General features: G+C 36.0%; 2 protein-coding genes across 5 annotated transcripts in view; both read left to right on the forward strand.

The window, feature by feature from the left end:
* LOC116847954 overlaps positions 1-9795 on the forward strand; it is a 31918-nt gene extending 22123 nt beyond the window's left edge. Inside the window, exons 3-4 of one of the 2 annotated variants that reach the window (XR_004378861.1) lie at positions 7188-7289; positions 7858-9795. Coding sequence is in view for 1 of the 2 variants with exons in the window: in XM_032823590.1 (XP_032679481.1) it covers positions 7188-7209 (22 nt within the window). In the remaining variant the exon portion in view is untranslated. Of the gene's footprint in view, positions 1-7187 lie in introns of both variants that reach the window. The other variant, XM_032823590.1, reaches the window with a different exon arrangement.
* Positions 9796-11630: 1835 nt separating this feature from the next.
* Positions 11631-18608, forward strand: part of LOC116847953 (zinc finger and SCAN domain-containing protein 21-like) — a 101528-nt gene continuing 94550 nt past the window's right edge. The window contains exons 1-2 of one of the 3 annotated variants that reach the window (XM_032823585.1): positions 11631-13617; positions 14588-14779. In XM_032823585.1, coding sequence (XP_032679476.1) covers positions 14611-14779 — 169 coding nt within the window. In that variant the 5' untranslated portion in view covers positions 11631-13617; positions 14588-14610. Of the gene's footprint in view, positions 14780-18608 lie in introns of all 3 variants that reach the window. The other 2 variants (XM_032823584.1, XM_032823583.1) reach the window with 2 other exon arrangements.

The following is an 18608-nucleotide window of genomic DNA, read 5'->3' on the forward strand; positions in this document are numbered from 1 at the left end:
CGGGTTCCCCTTGTGAGTTATTGAGGCTCCATGCTTTGACGGATCTTTCTCTTATTTTTATATGGTCTTATACTGGATAACAATTAATCGTTGCGGGTATCAAGTAGTGGTCTTAGGATTGTCCTAAAATAATTATATCTTCATAAGACACAGATAGGCCAAGAAAGACAAATTCTAAATAAAATTTCATAAATAGAATTAATGCTGACGCGGATGCCCTAAAATAGGCATGCCTTCGTAGGACTCAGATATAGCCAAAATAAGCAAATCTTAAATGGAATTTCGTGGATAGGTTATGAATTGATGCTGACGGATGGGATGTCCTAGATGAGAATTGTATTAATGAGACTTGTTCAGGGAAAAGTTAGTCAATATCAAAAATGGTTTTAGTGAAGAAACGATTATCCGTTAATAGTTAATGATTGGTAATTATTAAGTAACTATTTTGATGAGTGTTATTTAAATAGTTAAGATATTTTAAATAGTTAAGGTAAGTATGAACTTTAATATTAAACAATTTTTTGTGATTTTGAATAAAAAAATATAAATAAGTAAATTAGTTAAAAAAATAGAGAAAAAGATGTTCGGTATTAATAATAATAATAGTTTTATATATGGAAATAGTAATAGAGAGAGAGGGGGGGAGAGAGGGAGAGAGGAGAGAGAGGAGAGAGAAAAAGAGCATTATGTACAATAAGAAAAATTGTAATAAACATTGTAATAAAAATTGTGATAAATGTTCGGAAATACTATTTAACCAACAATGGCGCTATTTTTGTAGTTTATTTAATTAACAAAATATAAATCATGAAAGTATATACATTTTAAGGAGCGATAAGCATAAGATTTTTCACTTAATTTATTTTGGGTTAGAAAATGTATGTTTTAGACAAGGAATAAGAAGTCACTCCTATACATAACATTTTTGCGCTACAAAGTGTAATAAAACAGATATTTTCAATCAACTTTTGAAGGAGATACATAGAAAAAACTCCAAAAATGTATAATAAAGTTTTATGTTTGAACTTTTTTCTTTATACTTTTATATCGTCATCTATATTAGTAATAAAATCGAAATAAAACGTTAACAAGAATGAGAAAATTTATAGACACGTTCACAATGATTAGGAAACATGCTTCGAAATAGAAACTCAGCTATACATATCTGGACATATGCTCTTCTTTCCGACTATACTGTAATAACTGAGAACGCATATCATGTCAAGTTCGCTCGATATTTTATGTATGAGCCGATAGATCTACGAAATTTTGACTATGATTTATAGTCAAATGGCGATAACCTGCAATGACATAAAAAAGCAATTATTCAGAAAAGTTAACGCCTTACGAATGATTTTGATTTTAATATATGTTATGCTGTATAGTATCCTGAGTTACCTATATTTTAAAGTATAAAGCGGCATGAAATTTTTTAGACAGATTATTTTAGTACACATAGTTACATACACATAGTTACATTTTAGTACACGTAGTTGTACATATACATATATACAAATTTACATTAAATTATATTAAAAGTAAACACTATATACAAATATATATATATATATATATATATATATATATATATATATATATATATATATATGCAAGTAATGCCCCCTCCTCTTCTCACGCATATATGTGTATTGTTTACTATATTTTAATGTACACTGTGTGTAAAAATTACGTTCCCTTCATAAAACTTCTTTTAATAATAACTTTTTAGTAAACGAGTGTAGACTAGAACCTTTTGGAGGTTACTCAGGCCCATATTATTGATAACATATGTGAAGAGTTATCGGACATGGCACCAGTAATTTGTATAATTATCAAAACACTTAAATTACTTAAAATATTTAATGCTTATCGAAAAGTAACATGACATGCAGTTATCACTCACTTTCATTGCTAGAAGTCAACTGTGTAATAAACAAAGCTTGTTGATATTTAGAATTATTGATATATATTTATAAACATGAAGAACTTTCTAACGAAATTGTAACTCTTTCATAAAATTTTTAAACTTTTAAATTGTCTTAAAAAAAAAATGTCAACAGTTTTTACTAACACTTTTTATTTTTCTATAAAAAATCTTAAAATTTATATATATATATATATATATACATATATTTTTTACTTGTTTTTGTTTTAATTATATTACAAAAAACGCAATTTTAAGAGAATGCTGGAGTCGATGACGAACTCGAACAATGTCGATAATGCAGAGATGATCATTACTAATCACGCTATCTTTTTTGTATTTCTGGTATATACAGAACTTACATGAATGTGTGTTGCTTTGTTTTACCATATTCAACGGAAAACCTAACTATATATGTGTGGAAATCTTTCTGCAAACTTTTTCAATATGTTTAAGCTTCCAAATGCAGATGCGAAGGTAGATCAATGTTTTTCAAAATTTTTCTATTTGGAGCATCCACACTTTCAATGTATACAAGCTGCGGAACTTTTGGATTAAGCAAATATTACGCTAATTGACAGCTTGAGATTTTACATTAAAAATTTGTAGTTTGTTTTCGTCATATATCAACAATGCTCCTATTTATCTTTACACGTACTTTTCATTGCGTAAAAACATTTGTAATTCTGTGCAACCAATACGACGTAAACTTTGCAGAAAAATGTCAGTGTTCTGTCGGTAAAGTTTTCAGCTTCAGCATCCCCTTAATATTGCTGGACATTTACCAATGTATCAAAATAGGACCTTAACTCGTCAGAGTCTAGTTAGGCATACCAGAATAGGACTTACATTACTCATATTTATAAGAATAATATAACTCTATATAGGACCTAAGTGGACCTGTCTTTATGAGTTTTGATAGAAGTAGATACAGACTGTTAGTTTTTCTAAACTGTAAGACCTTTTTAATTTTCGTTCTAAATTTCTATCAGAGATTTGTCAAGATAGTAATTAATTCTATTTTGGTTTTATATCTCATAATCACTACACCAGTAACTATTAAGTATTTTACATAACATGATATTCGGCTGCGTTTAATTATATGTATGTGTGTGCTCTCTCTTTTAAGACATCGTGATATCTTATTAATGTTTCCACGAGCGACTTTCTTAAGAAGCGAAAGGCGACGTGGCTAACCGTGCGACAAAATTAATTTAGCGACCGATTGATTTTCCTCGATAGAAGCATCGAGATGTCAATAGTTTCCGAATAATAAGCGAACGAGAGAACGGAGGCGAAGCTTTTGAAGGACAATATTTCCTCTCTCGAAGTATTGCATTAAATATGACGTCTCTTCTCTTGGAAATCTTGGAGAGAGCAAACCCTCCGCTTCTACTTTTTGCTTCATTATGCATTATTTATCTTACTGAGTTTGCCACTGCATTGCGTCATCGCGTAATCTACTTATCTATAGAAATGGAACGCGCGGCCCTTCCGCCGCGTCGTCGTGAAAAATGCGGCTGTTTGAAGTATTAACTTGTCTTTGTTATTCCGCCCTTCGAGAACGCTGTTTCTGGTGGCTCACGTTCGTATTCCCGAACGGTAAGGAACGTCCATCGCCGGGTCGATACCGCGATAATGTCTGGTATTATCGATCGGCATGTATTAATGGCTTCTCCTTGCGTCGTGAAAATCAAGGATGACAAGAGGGGAATCCAGGATGCGTGGACTTTTGTGAACCACAGCGAAACCCTCATTCCACTAAAAGGATAGTGAAGAAACTCGAGTTACGATATATCCAAAGAGAAATAAGTTATTATGCGATGGATATTCCAATTTGTTACAAAAGATTGCTTTATCAAAACGGAACGATTCTATTTTTCTGAAAGAAAAGGAGGAAAAAGAAGAAGGACTTTTTCTTATGGATGCGGACACGAGAAATAGGAATTACTCGCATGTGTTGTGTTCGATAATTCCTTTGCCTCTAACATTGTAATTCGCGATGCCATCGAAAGTATGGAGCCTTAATAGACTGATGGAAACGCTACTCTATAACATATTCGCATATCATCACTACCTAGTGTGTTGTGTGTTGACGCGTGCGTTTACGTGTGCGCGCACGGGTGTATGTACAGTGTGCGCATGCACATTGCGTAGCATATGAATGCGCGCACACGTACGTCTATGTACCACCTTTCTGTGTATGGACATATATACCAACTGTTATAGGAGTCTAAAACAATACAACAAGCTCGCTACACCGACGCGTATCTGTAACACTTTATCGCGACATATACTCGATAGATTTACGATTTACGAACGTGGTCCGAACGCGGGAGCCGAGATTGAGATCTCGCTGCATGTTACGCATATGTATTCCGCTGTTATATTTTTCAAGTTAATTTCTCGATTCGCTCGTAATTTACTGCGTAAAGGACGAGGCGCGTCGCGCAGTGTGACAAAACCGAATGTCCGAATAATACTATATACTGATTACTCGGCAATACCGATTGATGTTACATATATAAATTTTTAATCATATGTGACCGATTAATACTGCGCAAATGATTGTTGTAATTTTGGGATAAAAATGGGACGAAATTCTATGGCGTCGAATTCCACGCTAAAGAATCTTTATATCACGAAGAGTTTCTGGCAACGTCGCTTCGACCATCCCTCTTTCGAGCACCCTTCCGCAATTCTGGGGTGAATCATTCCCCGTCCTCGAGAGCTCCGACGATAATGCGACGCCCCGCGCACTTTGTACCGTCGAAGGAGGTCAGGTCTTTGTGTCGGATGATATAAATTTATGCGTAAGGAAAAGAGAGGGCCGGACCATGAGATATAGCGGTAACGGAGGAAAATGTCATGCGATAGTGGAGAGATAAGCGATCGGACGGATTTAGAAGAACAGGTATGTAGACATGCAAAATACTTATCGAATCGAGATACGCGGATGCGGTATATCATCGCGACGTTTTTATTTTTTCTTTTTCTTCTTTTTGAAGTATAAATTGTCTATTACCAAAAAGAGGCGACATACAGTACCGGTAAAAAGTTTGAGATTATAAAAGTTTGATAAAAATGATTATCAGTGATCTAAAATTTTTTACTGGTACCGTAGATCGAAATGTTTGGTTGCGCGGAAGAGCTATTAATTCATAAATACTAAAGTAAGAAATAAAGCGATCATTTGTACGATCCAATTGGTAGATGTGTAAAATCATATTTGAAATTGATTTCACATAATTTTATAAACTTAACTTATTCGTATCACTGTGAAATTTTTTTTGATTATTATTCATATTTCAGTTGAAACAATACCATATTCCAAATTTGATTTACGCCACTCTCGAAGTAAGTGGGTTACGTGCTAAGGCAAGAGAAATATAGATAAGGACATTTATGTGGACGTAAGTTGGTAGAATCGTTCGCGTGTATTTTAACGCCTCTGACGTCACAATTCAAGGTAGCTGACGTGGATATCAAGGACCTTTGAAACTTCGTTGACTCACATAGATTTGCGAATACATACATACACGCATGCACGCACACACATACTCACATGATATGTGTACATATATCATGATATATAATTTCATATATGCGTATATGTACATTTTGTATATTTTAAAATGTGGTTCATAATGAAAATAATTTTCATTAAAGAAGTTATTTTTATGTTGTGTGCATCTCTCTCTCCTCTCTCGCTCTTTTTCTTGTGTTATACAGGGTATCTAATTTTAGCTTAGACAATAATTCGAAATGAATTAAAAAAAATGTTTCCAATAAAAGATAGAATATCGAGGGGGAAAAAATAGTAATATTTTTTATTTTAGCATGACTTTAAAAACCTTATTAAGGTCAACTTTAATTTTTTAAATGAAATTATATAATTTTTTAAACATAGTAAGTTTTTTAAACAAGTAAATTCCTCTTGTCATTCTGCGTACAAAAATATTGAAACAAAATCATCAAAAAGTGAATACTTTTTTATATTTTATCTCAATATTTTGTAGCATAAAATATGAAATATCTTTTAAAATATACGTTTTTCAATAATCTCATTCTAATACTTTTGTACGCAGAACAAGATAGATAAAATCGATTGTTGTAAAAAAACATACAAAACTTTAAACGAAATTATGCATTTTGCAGATTTATTTATTTATTTATCCTAGTATGTATAAAGATTAGTATCACTGATCGATTTTTTTTCTTCATTTTACATACAATAGTATTCGAATTAAGTGATCGAAAAGTGAATAATTTACGAGATATTTTATATCTTATATTGTGAAAAATAAAGATAAAATGTTAAATATCTCGGAAAAGTTTTCGATCATTTTGTCTCAGTACTTTTGTACGCAGAATGTAACTAGAAGAATTGATTTTTATATTTAAAAACTACATAATTTTATTAAATAAATTAAAGTTGATTGTAATAAAGATATATTTTGTAGATTATTTTAATTTAGATTAAGATAAAAAAAATTATTACTATTTTTTTCCGTTCCAATACCCTACAAATTCTGTTGGAAATTTTTTTTGAAAATGTATTGTCTTCAAGATATTATGATATCTAAATTAAAATGTGAGGTACACACACACATCCTGTATATTCATATTTATCACTATGAAATTTCATTTTTATAATATACTATATATGATATTGTAGTGTTTCAGGAATGACAATGTTATTAATCGCGGGTAACTTTAACTTTTAATGTCATTAATTCACCGTAATATTTCCAGCGACTTACCGCTATAATTTGTGAACCGGTCGCATAATCGCGAATTTTATAGGGCGGAAAGCTCAGGATATTTTGGTATCTTTTCTCATCTGAGGTAAATGGTGAATGAATAATTACATTCAGGACGAAGAGAGAGAGAGAGTTTCCTTGGAAGCCCTCTGAACTTGCTAACGGTTACATTGCTTCTTCAAACGTATTTATCGAGCGTTTTGAAATTTGAATTTTCGATGAACATCCACGAACAATCTTCGCGAATCGTTAAACAGCAATATGCGTAAATTCTGATGATTTTGTGTTAAAACATCAAATAAGTATTTTCTTTATAACTGAACGTATATCAAAAAGTACGAAGAAAAATGTTAATTCAAAGCAGCCAGTTTTTTGACTCGTCGACCACGGTAGTCGCCGTGTCTGGTATTATCATATTTTAAACGAAGTTTTAAATTTTACAGAGCTTGACTTTAAAATCCTAAGTTTCACGGTGAACCATTATCTAACGTAATTTACAGGTCCAAGGTGAATCATCCCTGAGATACTCGGCGCTATCCAGAAGAGAGTTTTGGGGGAAAAGAGATGAATACAAAAGGAACAAGAATTCGGGAAAGAAACGGGTTTGTAAGTTCTGTGCACACACACACACACACACACAAACGTTATTATTAACGTCATCTATTACTTATTCGTTAATTGCTATTGCTACAATATTCATATGTCATTTACACCTCATTTACATCTCGTCGGTTACATTAAAATAAACATAGAAAAAAGGAACTATGTTAAGTAACAGGTCTGCATCGTCAGTCATATTTATATTAACATTCAGAATGGCAACCAGGGTCAGTTTTGTCTTCAAAGAAGTGCTCGTTTCTGTAAGCATTTCTGCTTAGAAATAAATAAAAATAAAACATGTAATAATTTATTTTTCGCAAAAAAATATATATAGTCCCCAACTAGAAGGATAAAGAAACTTTTATTAATTTTGAGGGATTTTTTCAAACATCCTAAAAAGAGAACAATTGAAGAAAACACAAATGATTGCCGCTTTGAAGATAGCAAAAATATGTTGTTTCTCGGACCGTTAATAAAACATAACAACATCGGACATATTAATTCAAATCAAATTTCGCGTTAAATGGAGCTAATGAGATTAATGGGTTATCGGCGTTTTCGTTTCATCAGCTGTTACGGCGCAACTTGGGACAACGTAATCTTAGCAAGGAAAGCATTCTATTTTCTTCGTGGGAATGAAATCCATACCACTCAAGTGGTGTGACGTATTCGACTTTTACCCTTCTCAGCGTTTCTCAGCGTTTTTCGGTGTTTCCAATGATAACACTTGTATAGATGAGAATGAAACAGCCTGTATAATCCGTACCGTGTGCGCGCACGCGTGTGAGACGATACATTATATATTTACGTACGTGTCATTTCGCTACACTCGAAACGACGGCCCGAAATCGTCCCTTGCTTAATGGAACTCCCCTTAACAAAATGGTAACCACTCGAGTGAAATTGGAATGTATCGTACATTATTGTACAAGCGCATCCAGGCTTTTTCCAAGAGTCCGTACGCTCCGCAGGGCCGATCTTGAGCGAAATGGTATTCTGTATCCACTTATCGTCACATCGTTCTTTTCCTGTAAATTTTTATTATAAAAATATACCTTTATTTTATTATCTTACGAAGAAACATTATTTTCAAGTAAGATTTTCTTATCTTCAGAATTCAAGAAGATAAAACAAAAAGAAAATACGAACATTTTTTTGGTTTAAAAAATTTAAAACCAAGTATTAAATTAATATTAAAAACTTGTAAACTCAATGAATGATCAAATAGTTTCGTTTAAAGTAAAGACAGTTTTATATCACCCTCAATCAAACGATGTTCTCTCCTCACGGACCTGTGGTCCTAAATTCAGGATTGGCTGTCTGTTTCGTTATTATTCGTTTGGGTTGCTCTCCATACGACTCGAACACATCGCTTCGCCGACCATCAGCCGTTGCTCGGCAACCTCTGACTCGCGACGCGTCGTTATACGATGGCGGCGGGGGTGGATAACCGGCTCGGAGTTCCACCCCCCTCTCTGTGTCTCTCTCTCCCTCTCTCTTATTCCATTTCCCTCCGTTTCTCTCTTCCCTTTGGTTGCCCGCTGGGGCCAAGTTGAGTGGCACTCGTTGACCAAACGGTCATTACGACAAATGTTAGTTATGCCTTGACGACGCCGTCAGACACTACGACAACGAGCTAGTGCGAGCAGTCGGTTATACCATGAACCATCGTAACCACCCTTCGGTGAATAGCGTTGTTGGCACCCACCTATCTACTTATCACATGCAATTGCATTTATGGGGATAATGCTACCTCTATTTCATGCATGTTTCACGTATCTTTTAATTGGAAAATTGTATATAGCCGATGTTAAGAACGGTTGCGACATTTTTTGCTTAGAAAGCGTACATTCGCGATAAGTTTTTTGCGATATATGCGAATTTTAGGATATTCAAGAGATTTGTTATTCTCTTTATCCTCACGATTATAGATTAACGATGCAAGAAACTTGCCACATAATTTTATTCTAGACATGATTATTGTAATCCGACTATTCTTACCTCTTATATGTATCTTTAAACTTTATATAATCGTCAGCTATGCCGCGTAGATTAAGACAGAAGTCGTCAAGAGTCGTATCTGATCTCATTAATTACTACGTCGCTGTCACGATCTCTCGCGCAATCTCGTATTCTGGGGCGATTAGTAACGTCCTCCGTAAATTCACAGAACGCGTTGCGAATTTATCCGTATCACCTATGCTTACGCCGCAACAGCACGCATGTGCAAGGAAGAAACTGCAGGCAGGACGATAAGATGAGAGTAGGAGCAGGAGAGAGCGCGGAGAACATTACGTCCTCGACAAACAACACTCGTTTTGCGATAAAGAAATCTTATCGGAGATATCCGGAAAGAGAAATTGCTGCTAAATTATGGAGAAAGTGTTTCCGATAATTGTCAACACAACCAGATACCAATGTAAGTTAGAGATGTAACTAATGTAATAGAGATAATGGAACAGTGATTCAGTGAAAAAATAAAGTATAATAATAGTATAGTAATAGTATAGAAAAAGTATAATAATAATATAATAATAGTATATAAAGTATAATAATAGTATAGTAATTGTATAGTATAATATAATATTCCATAGGTCTTTGTATCCTCCTTCCCTGCCTCTCTCTCTCTCTCTCTCTCTCTCTCTCTCTCTCTCTCTCTCTCTCTGTCTCTCTCTCTTTTTCAGTCCTAAAGCAAACTATTTCAAAATTTTATGAAAATATTAGGTTCTTTTAATTTCACATCTATGATAACTAGGATACAAAAATATTTTATTCAGAAATTTTTTTTTATATTTTGCAATGTAGCCAACTGTGTTAGACTTAAAAAATATTAAGACAAATTTTCCACATTGATCAGTAGTTCAGCGTACTGAACATATGGTTTTACACACTTAAAGTAAAAGGATAGTTAGATTATAGACTTGGAAAAATATTCAGCCGACTAGACAGCAGGACTAAAGAGGATACATGTGCAGCCAAGCCCGTTTCGACTCGAGTACGTCGCAAGAGTCGCTGTTCTGAAAGTTCAAGCGTCGTAGTGTGGGGATAACTTCTAAGAAAATAATCCCCGTTAATTCCGTTGGAGCCATCTCGGTCCAACTTGTAGCGTTGAAACTCTGGGACTCGGTTGGAAGAAAAGACAGAGAGAAAGAACGGGGAAGAAAGCGAGGGGGAGAGAATCCGCTTTTCGCACACATCGTAAGCAATAAATAAAAATCCAATAAACAATACTTGAAAAGAAGCGAACAAAATAGAAAAACAAGCCAATCAACCTGACCGACAACGAGAAAGACACCGACAAAAGAAGATAGACTAAACTCGTGGCGCGGATAGCGCGAGGATGAGAAGAGGGATGAACGTCGACCGGAGCGTGACGGAGAGATACATCACGGGAGCGAGACACGACGAGAGAGGGAAAAGGGGAAAGGAGAAAGAGGGAAGAGCGCGCGTTGGATGGCGCGCTATCGCAAACCCTCGCCGGCGGACGCGGCAGGATGCCGAGGTCGACGCTATCGATTGGCGTCGGTGTTTCCTCGTCGGTATCTAGCGGCCGGCGTGTTCTCTCTCTCTCTCTATCGCGCTCTCGCTCCCTCCCGCCGCCGGGCGAGAACTCATTCCCCTCTCTCTTTCTCCGTCTCACTCAGTTGCACGCTCTTCCGCCCTTCCTTCCCATCCACCCACAGCGGTAACAGGTGTTGGTCTGGCCCCGAACTCGTACAAAATCGATGGGCGAGAGCCACATCGGCGTCGCGAGGGGTTTCTCTGCCGATTCACCTCCCCGTCGGCCTACCTCCCTCGGTAACCCCTCGGTGTAACTCCCTGCCACCCCGTCTATCAAGGGAGAGAAGGGTGGCGCGCGTAAGAACAGGGGGAGCGAGAACGCGAGGCGCGGGAGGACGCGCCGCGGCCGGCAGAGCAGCGGAGCTGAGAGGTGAGGAAGGACGGGAAGGGAAAAGAAGGGGTCGCAAGTTACGGGGGGTGCAAGCGGGGAGAAAGCGCTGCACACGGCGCGGTGGTAAGGACGCAGGCGCCCGGGACGCGGGGCGACGCTCGTCGGCGACGCTGCATTGGCAGTTGCACCCCAGCCACACCCGGTACGAGCCATGTAGTCGGGCTACCCTCCACCGCGATACACGGCGGACAATTGTTGCTTCTGCGCCCACAGGTGGTACATCTTCGTCTTCGATCTTCGCAGAACTCTCGTCGGCGCCCGCGTCCGCCGTTGCCAGTGCCCGGGATCCCATCGTCCTCGTTGTGGTCCTCATCGTTATCGTCACTGTCGCCGTTGCCATCGCTGTCGTCGTCGTCGTTATCATCGTTATCGTCGTCGTCGTCATCGTCGTCGTCGTCGTCGTCGTCGTCGTCGTCATCGTCGTCATTGTCGCCATCGTCGTCATTGTCGTCGTCGTCCTCGATCGTTTGCTCTCGTTCCACGTCACCGTCGTAACCACCACCGCCACCGTCGCCGTCGCCGTGTTCGTTGTCGTGGTTACGCCTCGTGTATATCCGTCCGTCGAACGAGAGTTCCACTATACCGGTAGTCTACGTGCTCGACCTCCAAAGTACCAACGATACCGTTGTCCGAGGTGATAGACGCATATACACCGGCCGAGGATTCCGGAAACGAGGAGATACTGCCGGGACGTCGTGCATCGTCGTTGCAACGATTTCGGAGTGAGACTGTGACGACACCAGCAGCGCTTTCCGTGACGAAGAACGATAGGGGAAGTAGTACGATATAGCTTGACGCGCGCTCACCAGCCAAGTCGCTTTCGACTGCGTGTGTGCACCGACGGGGTGGCAGCAAAAGTGTGCGGGGGTGCGACGAGTGCGCGCGGAATTTCCGGGGTCGCGGAGAGGACTAGAGGGAGCTATCGACCACACACGTAAGGCGGCGGCGGCGCTCGGTCGCACACCGGCGCACACAGATACACAACATCGCGGACCTGTTGTCCAACTTGTTGCTCGTCCCTGCGAAGGCTCACCCGCCCACCACCTCCACCTCAAAGAAAAGCTTGTTTTCGAAAAAAAAGAACGAGGGTCGGTAGCGCTCACGGAAGATCCTCAGCGAATATCGGAACGGCGCTGCGACGCTTCTTGACCAAATTGTATTCCGAACACAGAAACGACGAATACTGGCAAGGTGGAATTGAAAATCGAAGAGGGAGTTTTGACGATGTCGACTTATTGACTATTGCTGACGTATACGAATTCAGCGACTTTCAGGAAAGCAAAAGAAAAAAGAGAAGGAAAGAGAGGAGAATTTGACGTCAATTAAGCACAAGTTTATTTGTTGTACAGCTTTGGAAGAAGAAAAGAGATCGACTTAACATGATGTTACTTAAGTTGGAATTTCTCGAGTCGTATTTAGCAAAGGAACTGTGATTCTCTCTCTCTCTCTCTCTCTCTCTCTCTCTCTCTCTCTCTCTCTCAATCCGTGTCGCGAGATTTTCCGCTTTCTACGAGGTAGGAGCAAACGTATTGAGGGAGGCAAACACGTTAGAAAAACTCTTTCATCCTCAGAGTGGAACGTTCGATTCTTACTCGACTCAAAGAAACTAATGGCGTGCGCTGAGTAATTCAGAGGACCAACTTATAGAAACTCCACTATTCACGAATTTAAACTTAAAGTTGTTACGTTTTATGGAATTGTAAAGGAAGTAACTACTAAGCGACGAACTATTGGCTCGAACTTGCATTTGATAGAGTAAGAGGTCCGAGTTCATTGACCTGAATGGCTGGAAATCGCTTTTTTACCATATTTCAATTTCAATCAGCGATCGAGAATTAAGATTTGTAACGCCATCGGAGTTGTTTTCACTACGAACTATAGAGGAATCCACACGCTACCTCAGTTACCTCGCAAAAGACATCCGACACTCGTCAACAGAGAATCTAATATTAACGTCATGATGAGGATATCGCCCCAATGCATATGTCTCGTGACAACGACGTCATTGGCAACTAACGGAATGAAACATTGTCGTTTGCAACAACTGGGCGAGTGAATACATCGATTTCCTCGTTGACCTAACGCGACGGAATCCAGCTTCGAAGTGGATTCACGCATCGGCCTCACCAACATATGCATCGCCGGTGGTAACGGCCAGTTATTGCAGTGGTGAAGAGTGACAGAGAGACAAAGAGAGGGGAAGACGGACAAGCCGTATGGCTAGAATGTAACAGCACGCGTAGACACGCGTAGACGTGCGCATGTTTCCGCGAAGGACAACGTCTCGCATTCGACTATGAGCGTAAGAATAGCGGAGCCGGAGATCATGTAAATTTTCTTCCACCCGTGAATACAACGAAAGCAATACTACAAACAAGGTAATCGAGGAACAAAGCAAAGGCAAATCGTGTGTACACTCATATTCACACGTGCGCGCGCACACACACATACACACAAACACACACATACACTAACACACCAATACACCAACACACAAACACGCACACATATATTCTTCCCGTCGACTCTAAATTTTGTATCTGTATAATTGTCCTGATCGCACTTACAAAAATTCCCTGCGGAGCCTGTGGTGTACATTCCACTATTTAGGCTCGACACAGTATCAATCGGCGCGATAGTCATTCAACTCACTTCAACCTGAGAAATATTTTAATACGAATGTATACATGCACACTCCTCATTACACAATCGCAGCTCTTGTACCCGCTCATTTAGTCCTATATATAATTATAAAAAAATATATATACGTTTAACATACACGCGGAACGCTCTCAAGAAATCGCGTGCAACGACGTTTAGAATTAATAGCGGTATCGCCGGAATAGAATCGAACCGAGCGCTTTATCCTACCTCAAAGAGAATCGTCCTTGCTTCCGCTCACTGCAGGTGAGAAGAATATCGAGCAAAAGGAATCCTGATTAGAGTGATACGTCGCTGACAGACTGATATATGACGAGGATGTTGCATCTCAGGCTTTTGCCGAATTAGAAGTTTTACAAGCGAACCACTGGGGCATCGATTGAGTAATTGATTGACGTTGTGTTTCTGGTGACGTCCGCGGAAACCAGAAGAATAAATCCACTATCCTGATTGTATTAACCGTAAAAGGTACATACATTCGTACGATAGGGACTGGCGTTTCTTGCTACGGGAACGCACTCGTGATCGAATCAGACTTCTAAGTTGGTCTCGAGAAAGGTCGATATTCAAGACTCAAGATACTTGCTTCGCCAAACCTCTATTGGTCGTCATCGGCCACGTCTGTTTTCTCGATCGACGGTCGTCGAACGATCCCCACCAATACTTCAATATTATTAATCCCGGCAGGAAGATAGCAACCAGTAGTCAAGATGCCGCGGTGTTACATGGTAAAGAAGGCCTTGTGCAACAAGTACATAAGCAGCGTTGCCAGAGGATTCGAGGGCTGGAGTCGTGGAAGGAGCACGCCATCACCAACAACCACCATACAGCTTCCCTTCTCGCCCATAGAGGGGTGCGTCGCACCCCCTGTTGCACAAGGTATGTCGCATTTCGCGTATTTAACCGAAAATTTACGATCTTTTGTTGTTTGTCGTTTGTTATGAGGATGCCATAATCTTTTCTTTTTTTTGCCGCGACTTGTAATCTATTTGTATTGTTTGCTACCAAAGCAATTTTTGCGACTCTTAACTAGCACTCCCAAGTATTTGAATATCTGACTATCCAGGTATCTAAGATTGGTTACAATCCAAAAATTAGAAACTATACTATTCGGATCCAAGTTCAAATCACAAGAAGAAATTCGGATTTAAAATCAAAATCCGAGGGATTTAAAATAAAGATTGGAGATTGGATTCGAAATAAAAAAAACAAAACAGATAAAAAGATAGATTAATTTAATAATAAAATTATCTGAAATAATTACACTATTCGACAAATGTTTTTGCTTTTTCACAAAATTATGTGAATAGTCATTTCTGATATATTTCTTGCCGCTAAATATCCCTTGTTTAAATTTTGCTGTTGCGTCACAATTTTAAGGAAAATGAAGGGATAAAAAAGCTGACTTTAAAGGAATTCATAATATAACAATGACAGAAATTCTTTTTTCTAAATTTTATTTATTCCATATGAATGTATGAACTTTAAGCTTTTTAAAACGCGTTTCCTCTGATTTCCATACGATTTTTTGTTTAAGAGATATAGTTGTCTCAAAATAACGACATGGGACAATTGTGCCTCTTTATGTATTTATGCATTTAAATAATAAAACTGTCCAATATTATTTAAAAATAGTACTTTACTCCCATGTAATAAATGAAAAAGGAATTTAATTTTTTTTAATACTACATTGTGTAGAAAGTAAATACTTTTTGTATTTACATAATATAAATGTATAAAAAAATAAATAAAATAGCTTCTTAGAAATTCTATTTATGCAGTTGTCCATAATATAAACTATGTTGTTGCTGTCCATTTTATAATAAACGGACATATGAAATTGTTCAAATTATTGCACTCTTATTTAATATTTTCCGATTATATCATGTACAAAAACATTTACTTTCTATACAGTGTAGAATTAAGAAGAAATTGTTTTCTTTATTTATTAAATGGGAAAAGAACTATTTTTAAATAGTGTCGGACAGTATTATTATTCAAATACATAAATAAGCACAATCATTTCAGAGGTCGTTAAATTATAGTTAAAAATAAAAATAAAAATAAAAAAATATAAATATAAATATACAAAATATAAATATAAATAAAAATAATTTATTGATTATCAAATTTTCGAGTGGGATCTAAGTCTGTCGATGTTTGAGAGGGATTTTGTTTAGTCGATGTTAAATTCAAAGTTAGATGCAGATTCAGATCCGTATTTGATGTTTCAATATTCTTCGAAAATATTTCCATTTTTCGAGTATTTTTGAAAACCCGAATTTGCAAATAATTCGATTTTAAAGCACGTTTATATATTATTCGAATATTCCGATATCCGGATAATATCAAATCTAAAAAAATATTGAAATCCTGATATATATATATATATATATATATATATATATATATATATATATATATATATATATTCTACTCTTCTTAAGGATGAAAAAATCATATAAACATAGATCCGGAAACTTTTCGAGATATAAATACTTTTTTGTTTATGATTAAGTATTGTAGGAATGTTTAAAGCTTACTTAAAGAAATTTAATTTGTTAAAAATTATTTCTTTCCTAACAATACACGCTTCACATTGACGTTACAGAAACTGTCGAAAACGTTAAAAATTCCTGGTGTATCCCGAATTTTATCAAATGCGGCAATAATTTAGTTTTTGAGTGTTTCCAAACTATCAACAGTATTATTTATATTTATATTTTATCATAGTATTATTTATATTTTATCATAGACTAAATTATTAAGATGTCCCCAATACTCCTACAATTCTCTTACAATATTCCTACAATACTCAATCATAAACAAAAAAATATTTATATCTCGAAAAGGACGAGTTTCCGGACCTATATTTATATGACCTCTTTCATCCTCATAAAGAGTAGAATACGGTACCGCAAGTTTGGTCACTTTGTTCGGTGTCACCCTGTATATATATATATATATATATATATATATATATATATATATATTTAACAATACCACATACACAAAATATTTAACTCAAAATTAGATCATGATAAATAAGAGATTGGTCTTAAAAGTGTAAACGAGATGAATCTATCTGAATGTAATAATTGCAGCAATCTGTTTGAATATACCAACGAATAATGCATTAATAGAGGAAAGTAACCAAAAGCAACACGGGCCTACTGAAACGACATACCTCTATATCTTATATATTAAATATTGTATTTTATCGAAACTAATATAAACGTAATTTGTTTTATCAATTAAGTCATGAAAAATTCATATGATATATTTTTTGTTCTTTTATATGCTAAATTAGCAAATATGGAGTTTTAGAAATTCGTAAGTTTTATTTCTATGATTTTTATTGATGAATTACGTAGACTAAATAGCGATAATTATCTTTTTATTCAATATTAAGTTCTTCTATATGCATTTGACTTTCGTAAAAATATTTTTTGAATATTTTTATCTTCATCTCTTTTTTACTGTATAACTTGAAAAATTTTATGAGAATGTCTTAAAGTGACATATCTATAGTATAGCAATAGATGCGATACTCTATGACTAATATAACCTGATTCTAACCTCTCATTGTGACGTGAATTTGTTTATTTTAAAGTTTAATTTTGTTTAGTTTAAAAATATAACATATGTAAAATATATGAGAAATGAAAAAGATGGAAATGCCAAAGATTTTTATTTAATTATATTTCCCTTTTGTAATATTATATTTTGAATAAATGAATATTATTCAATCATTAAACGCATTAATGAACTATTTATTATCAAATATTATCATATATACAACATGTTATATAACTTCCAATAAGTATATCGCCATTTTTTTTTAACTCCATTTTCATGCGTGTTACAAAAACATTTTTTATTTTAAATCTAGAAACAATTTCATTATAAATATGATATTATCTGATAAAGTACTTCTAACTACATGTATATACAGTGTGTCCCATAAGTTCGGCAACGGCAAGAAAACTCGGCGGGGGAGCATTTTAGAGAAAAATGTTTCGAATAAAAGTTGTAAGGCTTAAAAAGTCGCATTTAAGTCGCAGTTATTTGACCTAAGATGACGTCGCCAAGGTCAGGACAAGGTCAAGATTTGCTTTTTTAGATAGAAATACATATTTTTTATTACATAATTTTATTCTACGCAGGCATTTTATTCTACGTGAAAAAGTAAATAACTTTTGTTTGAAAAAATTTTTTATACGACCTCTATTTTCTAAGATATTTACGTAAATATCTACAAAATTATTGGTTTCAATAATTTTTTACTTGAATTCTATCAACTTTACCGAAAAATATCAAGAGATAAAAATTATTTATTTTGTTCTCATAGAGCTCTGAAAATTTTTTCAGAATTTTATATTAATTTTTTAGTACTGCATTTTCTTGCATTTTCTTGAAGTACTAAAAAGTTAACACAAAATTCTGAAAAAATTCTCAGAGCTCTTTGAAAACAAAATAAGCAATTTTTTTCTCTTAATTTTTTCGGTAAAGTTAATAGAATTCAAGTAAAAAATTATTGAAACTAATAATTTTGTAGATATTTACGTAAATATCTTAGAAAATATAGGGCGTATAAAAATTTTTTTCAAGCAAAAGTTATTTGCTTTTTTACGTAGAATAAAATTCCGTAATAAAAAATATGTATTTCTATTTAAAAAAGCAAAGTTGACCTTGTCCTGACCTTGGC

This window comes from Odontomachus brunneus, unplaced genomic scaffold (genome assembly GCF_010583005.1).
Source record: "Odontomachus brunneus isolate Ranch 3 - 2012 unplaced genomic scaffold, Obru_v1 Obru_scaffold_086, whole genome shotgun sequence".
NCBI classification, from domain to species: Eukaryota; Metazoa; Arthropoda; class Insecta; order Hymenoptera; family Formicidae; genus Odontomachus; species Odontomachus brunneus.